The sequence below is a fragment of the Sturnira hondurensis genome, unplaced genomic scaffold (assembly GCF_014824575.4).
Source record: "Sturnira hondurensis isolate 20B ecotype Veracruz unplaced genomic scaffold, ASM1482457v3 Scaffold0018805, whole genome shotgun sequence".
Taxonomy (NCBI): domain Eukaryota; kingdom Metazoa; phylum Chordata; class Mammalia; order Chiroptera; family Phyllostomidae; genus Sturnira; species Sturnira hondurensis.
In genome coordinates this window covers 2,423,130-2,429,617 of record NW_028091436.1, presented here as the reverse complement: position 1 = coordinate 2,429,617, position 6,488 = coordinate 2,423,130, and the positions used below count along the sequence as shown (strand labels likewise).

Sequence of the window (6,488 nt, the reverse complement as noted above, 5' to 3'; positions counted from 1 at the left end):
GCACTTTAACTGGAGAATGAGCAAGACTTGGTAAAAGCGTTTTTAAGAAGCAGTTCAAAGTGGTGCCACCCAAATGCTTCACGGGCCCCTCCTTTGAAAGCACTAGTTCAAGATTTTGAGTTTCTGTGCGGAGGGCTGTTGCTGCCAGGGACAGACAGGTTGGGAGGGGAGGGCTCTGGGGACGAGCAAAGGATTTGGTTTCGGGTGTGGGGAGTGGGGATGACAGTGAAGCAGCTGTGGCTCCGGCCTTCTCTTTCCTGTTCCAAACCCTTGGGTCCTCCCTGTCGCCATCAGCAGAGTCTGATAAGCCCTCTGACGTGCTCCTATGGCTTTTTAAATGATAGCTGCTTTATGCAGACATAATTCACGCACTATAAAACTCAATTTTTGGCCCTGTCTGGAGTGGCTCAGTGGCTTGAGTGGCAGCCTGTGAACCAAAATGTCGCCGGTTCCATTCCCAGTTCAGGGCACAGGCCTGGGGTGTGGGCCGGGGTCAGATCCCCAGTAGGGAGCGCACGAGAGGCAACCACACAGTGATGTTTCTTTCTCTCTCCCTTTCCCTCTGTCTAAAATAAATAGCACTGGCTGGTGTAGCTCAGCAGATTGAGTGCGGGCCTGTGAACCAAAGGAAAGTGGTTCAATTCCCAGCCAGGGCACATGCCTGGGTTGCAGGCCAGTTCCCAGCAGGGGATGCACGAGAGGCAACCATACATTGATATTCCTCTCTCTCTCTCCTTCCCTTACCCTCTAAGGATAAAGAAGTGAAATCTTAAAAAAATAAATAAAATGTTTTTTAAAATAAGCCCTAGCTGGTGTAGCTCAGTGGATTGAGCACGGGCCTGCGAACCACACGATCGCGGTTCGATTCCCAGTTAGGGTTGCAGGCCAGTTCCCAGCAGGGGACTCAGGAGAGGCAACCATACAGATGTTTCTCTCCTTCTCTCCTTCCTTTCCTCTCTAAAGATAAATGAAATAAAAAGAACGAGGCGGGAAGATTGCCGCTGAGCATCTGCCCTTACAGGCTGGGAAGAGTCTCGGGACTCGGAGGATGTGGAGGTCGGCGGGGGGCCAAGGAGTGAACGGAGGCGAGACAGTAAAGTTTTAGCTGCAAACCATTCACGCCCAAGCTGGCCAGGAAAGGCAGGAAATGGACGGTTCACTTAAGGAGCTCATTTAAGGCCATCGGTCCCTCCACTACTCTCCTGAACGTCAGCGTGTGGCTAACGGGAGTCCCTTTCTCAGCCTCTTGTGGTGTCCACTCTAGGGACCCCCATGGTCTGCCCATTCACCCTCGCTGCCCAGTGACCCCTGTAAGTGTGAACTCTGGAATGTGCACCTGCACACACACCTGCCTTCGTGACCAAGACCGTCCCCCAAACCGGGCGAGGAAAGGTGCTGCTCGTGCCACTTGTTTGGGCACAGAAGGGGAGGGACGGGTCTCCTGCCATCTCTGTGGCACCGCAATCATGAGCCTTCTCCCTCGGCCCCCTTCAGCATCCGGTCACCTGGACAGGCTGCAACACAGTGGCTCCCAGGCTTTAATTTTTCGGACCCTCACTGATTCACCTCCCACTGGGAGCCGCTGTCCTGCCTTTGGCTTGTTCCTCCCAGAGGTGAATGTGCCTGACGATGAGCCCGCCAGCCTGATGGGCGCTCACCACCAGCCTCACGCAGCTCACGTCGTGCCCCATGCTCTGGGGCACTGTCTCCTGATCCAGCTGCCCCTCCAGGAGGGGGCCCAGCACGGCGAAGCTGGTGCAGTACTGCGGCATTCCCTCCGGCTCATAGCCCAGCTCCACCCGCCCCTTCTGCAGGGCGTGCTTTCCGTCCACGATGGTGCCCGTCAGCACCTGCACCCGCCGCAGGCTGGCTGGGTGGTTCAGGATGACTGTCAGGTGGCTCCCTGCGCTGACGTTGTGGGTCCAGAAGAAAGACTCATCCAGAGCGTAGGCCTGCCAGGGGAAATGAACCCCCCAAACCTTCATGTCTGTGAACACGGCTCCAGGCGGGTTGTGGGGGCCGCGGGGGCCCCTGTTCCGCAGGGCTCCAGCTGCACGGCTGCCGTGGGCGCTATAGTGGGGGCCCCGGCGGTAGAAGAGGAAAGGCGTGCTGAGGATGGCCTGTCTCTGGGCCAGGAGGGTGCGGAAATGCGGGAGCAGCTGGACCAGGGGCTTCTCCTGGTGGAAGAGGAGGAGGAAGCGGGCCAGCAGCGGGAGGTCCCTGCCGCGCAGGAGCTTGCCCAGCAAGCCCAGGTTCGAGAGCTCCAGCAGCACCCACGGGGTCCTGCTCCTGTTGCCCACCCTCCAGCGGATGTGGGTGAGGAAGTCGGGGGCGCAGACAGCATCGTCCTCCAGCAACAGGAAGTAGTCGGAGAGCCCTGCGGCAAAGCTCACGAGGAAGGCATGGTCCACGTTCTGCTTGGAGCAGGCGTCCCCCTGGTCGGCCGCGTCCCCAGGGTCACCCACGGGGTAGGCATCCGGCGGAGCGTGGATCAGCACCAGCTGCCCTGCCAAGATCTGCGGGCTGAAGAGCGTTGAAATCTGGGCAGTGGTTTTTCTGAGTGAGGCGGGGTCGGAGTGGGCCAGGTGGACCAGCACCGTGAGACGCCTCTGCTCCGCCCTGGAGGAGGCTCGGAACAGGGAGACCAGTGTGTGCAGGAGGCCCCTCCGATCCGGGCCTGGCCCTGAGGAGATGCCCACCATCAGCCATACTGGGGGGAGGCAAAATGGGGACTGTGGTGAGGATGGGTGGTGGGGAAGGTGCTGGGGGGCTATGGGTTGGGGTGCTCTTTGGGGTCTTTTCTCTCCCTCTCTTGTCCATCTAGTTTCTCCATTGACTTTGTCTTAAGATTTATCTTATATATTTTTTAGAGACGGGAAGGGAAGGAGAAAAAGAGGAAGAGAAACATCAATGTGTGGTTGCCTCTCACGCGCCCCCTACTGTAGACCTGGCTTGCATCCCAGGTGTGTGCCCTGACTGGGGATTGAACCAGCGAGCCCTTGGTTCGCAGTCCAGCACTCAGTTCACTGAGCCACACCAGCCAGGGCTGATTCTGTCTTCTGGTGCAGGGCATGCTTAGCTCCTTGCTCATCAAAGTGGGGGCCTTATTCTAGCAATGCAGGCTGGACGTTCACGAGAAATACAGAGTCGGGGCCCCTGCCTCAAACCGCCCTGAACAAAACCTGCATTTTCACAGCGTCCCCAGGTGCTTCGCGTGTGTGCTTCAGTTGCAAAAGGACTAAGCTTTGCGATGCCGAGTCCCCATGGGTCCCTCTGCGTCTGCCCGGAGCCAGACCTGTCTGGCACACGGCTCAAGTGCTCAGCCAGCATCGACTGTTTGGGCTTGCCCAGCTCTCCCCCCAGAGCTCTCCCTGGAAGAAGATGTCTCGGGAAGAGCACTCGTTCTCCCAGTCTGGAGCCCAAGGTTCTCCTTGGCCCATTCCTGCCACTGAGTGTGTGGCCTCCAGCAGGTCCCTTCAGTCCTGGGCTTAGTTCCCAACCCAGGAAACGGAGGCGAAGGACCCTGAGACACAGGCACACCGTTCTAGGCCCAGTGTTCTCAAGTCCAGTGGCTCTGCGTTCCCTCCAGCAGTCACTTAAGCGTCCTGGTGGGGAGAGGACTGTCGGCCAGATTCAGCCTTTCCCCGCACAGCCCCGCCTTTCCTTCTCCCCTTCCTTCTTTCCTTCCCTGCTACGGTGCTTCTGGGGATGTCCCCGCCTCCCCTGGGGACCCCATTCCCCTCCTGGGAACTTACTCTTTCTTCTCTGCTGGACTTTTTTCATGTATTGGAAGGTGAGATTTTGCCAGTCTTCTCGTGGTCTTGGGTCCTGCCTTCTGCCGCCACTGTCCTGAGACAATGACAAAGCAAAACATGCCTTCCCTTTCGAGACAAGAACAAGGTTTAGCCCTAGGAGCTTCCAGAAACTTCTCCAGGGAACGAGGGTATGTGAATCACTCTCCCCAGGTGAGCACATTCTCAGGGCGTCTGACCACTGGCCAGAGGCCCCAGAGCTCAACCAGTGCATGCTGTCTTTCCCACCTTAATACGTATGGGGGAGGGATGCAGCTTCTTCACGGACCCCTGGGTCCAGGTCCACCCACACTCCCTTTGGAGCTTTCTGCTCGCAGGTGAACGGGGCAGGCACTGCTGAGGGGCCGTCTGTCCACACACCGCCCACCCTATGGCTCAGTCCCCACACAGAGAGCAACGGTTGCTACTTGGCCTTTGATAGACATCACGGGATCCTCTTCAATTTTGCTGGAGACTTTCAAAGTGATGAAGAGCCACAGGAGCCCCAGGGCCACCGAGGTGAGGAGGCCGTGCCTGATGGAGCCGCGCATGCTGCCTGGGCCGGGCAGGCTCCTGCAGCAGAAAGCAGCCTGAGGCTGGGGGCTGCCCCCGCCTCGTGCACTTCTCCACTTCCCGGTGTCCCCTGGAAGCCTTCCCCCAGTCCGTCTCCCCATCCTACTCTTCCTCTTTGTCACTGTTCCCTTGTTTCCCAAGCCTGCTCGTTATTCTCATGGGGGCGGGGCAGGGGCAGCGCACCTGACAGGACGGCACAGAGCTCTTCTCACCACCAGGAGGAGGCGCCCCTGTCCCTGGGCCTCTGCTGATACTCTCTCTCTATGGCTCCGTGGGGAGAGTCCACTTTCCCACAATGCCTCCTTCCCCAAACGGGGATCGGCCAGGGCTGCGGGATGAGGCCGCTTATCTCAGAGAACAGATGGCCAGCACCCAGCCTGCTTTTGCAGACAAAAGTGGAACTGTTGAAACAGATGAACTTGAAGGGTTGCTAAGTCCTAAGGCGTTGGGTGGCTTTCTTGGCTTTTTAATAAATGGTATCATTCACTTATTCTAATTTTTAATGTTATTCACAGACCTTGATTAGAATGTGATTCCAAGAACGCTGAGTAAAAGTCTTTTCCTCGAGGGTGGGGCTGTGGGAGCGCAGGCGGACGAAGCCTCAAAGGCCGGCAGGGTGGGGCAGGAGGGCGGCTTTTCCCTCTGTGTCCTTCTGTTTCTGAATGATCAGAGGAAAGCCTTTAATACGCTTGTTACCAGCTCTCGATTCTTACCCCACATATTTAGGACACGGAGGAAATCCCAGCCAGGGGCTTCCATGTTCCTGGGGCTATAGCGTTCTCTGATCTCCCCATTGTCTTCCTTCCTTCCTTCCCTATTTTTAGATTTTATTTATTTATTTTTAGAGAGAGGGGGAGGGAGGGAGGAGAGAAACTTCAATGTGTGGTTGCCTCTCACGCGCCCCCTACTGGGGAACCTCCTCTGCAACCCAGGCAGGTGCCCTGACTGGGAATCGAACTGGCGACCCTTTGGTTCACAGGCCAGCGTTCAGTCCACTGAGCCACACCAGCCAGTGCCAATCTCTCCATTCTCATAGATGACTACCAGTTGAGTATTTTGGTGGAGGTTAACAGGCTTCCATCCCTTAACCATTTTGCTTTTCAGTAGGAGATATACAAATAATCCTTATGTTGGTAGCGGGGTTTCACAGATTAAACTTTTCTTACCTGGTTTTCTTACACCAGGACTTTTGGTCCGAGGTGACTCAGACACAAACCCCTGCACCTGAAACAAACTGGCTTCTCTGCTCCAGAAATGGGTGGATCCAGACGCTGAGTGGAAAGGCTCTCCAGCAGGTGTGTGGCTCTGTCCCCCTCAGCCCCTCCGCCTCCTTCCCCAGTCCCTCTGCCTTTCAGCCCTCAGACTGCCACCGCTTCTGGAGGGGGCTAGAGGCAGACAGACCCAGGAGCAGGTGCTGAGGACTGGTCCTTGTGCAGGGCGACAGACCTGGGAGGCCCAGAAAAGCACACTGGGGCCTCCCAGGTCTCCACCCTGGAGCCGAGCTGCCTCTGTGATGTGATGTGACTCTTGTGAGCTCCCCACCTGCCTGTCATCAGAGGTGCGCCTGGACAAGCCCTGCCCAGGGCGACTGCTCAGTCACTCAACTGTGATGAAGTGGGAGGAGCAGCCCCAGTGCCTTCAGGGAAAAGAGATGAGAGCCAGCTGGACGCCACGGGGTAGAGCCCAGCTTGCACTCCCCACCTTCTGGTGTGCCTGGTTCCCCCCAGGCAGGGACCTCTTCTCCTCTGCAGTACTCATCCCTCCCCAAATTCAGGTTCTCTCCGATTTCGCCCCATTTCTCTGGGACCTTAACCCAGCAGAACTCCTTGGAGAGTTGTCTTAATTAGTGAGTCTCTGTTCACTGTCACATTCCCTCTCCTCCTCTCGTTGGCCTCTCTGCACCTTTCACGCGGCTGCCTTCTGCCTCCGTGGAGCCCTTTCCTGCCTGACACCCCTCACTGGCCACACAGGCCGTCCTTCCCTGCCTCACCCCCGCCCCAGGCGGGCTCCTCCTTCACACCCTCCTGGGGAGCCCTCACCCAGTCCTGCAGCTCTAAGGGCTTCTGTACCGGACAGTGTGTGGACAGTGTGTGGAATCTCACCAGAGACTGCTGACTCCCAGCT

The 6,488-nt window shown here is 57.4% G+C and overlaps 1 protein-coding gene across 4 annotated transcripts; it reads right to left on the bottom strand.

Annotated features, from left to right (window-relative positions):
* Positions 1-994: 994 nt before the first annotated feature.
* Positions 995-4,421, bottom strand: LOC119003945 (alpha-1,3-mannosyl-glycoprotein 4-beta-N-acetylglucosaminyltransferase-like protein MGAT4E). 4 transcript variants are annotated; one of them, XM_037070579.1, is made up of 3 exons: positions 4,220-4,421; positions 3,756-3,849; positions 995-2,710 (listed from the first exon to the last, which is right to left on the bottom strand). In XM_037070579.1, exons 1-3 carry the CDS (start codon positions 4,340-4,342, stop codon positions 1,563-1,565), a joined length of 1,365 nt encoding a protein of 454 aa, XP_036926474.1. In that variant the 5' UTR covers positions 4,343-4,421; the 3' UTR covers positions 995-1,562. The 4 variants fall into 4 exon arrangements, with proteins under 4 accessions (XP_036926474.1, XP_036926476.1, XP_036926475.1 ...); XM_037070581.1 differs by having other exon boundaries at positions 3,756-3,881; positions 4,041-4,313; XM_037070580.1 differs by having other exon boundaries at positions 4,041-4,313.
* Positions 4,422-6,488: the final 2,067 nt, after the last annotated feature.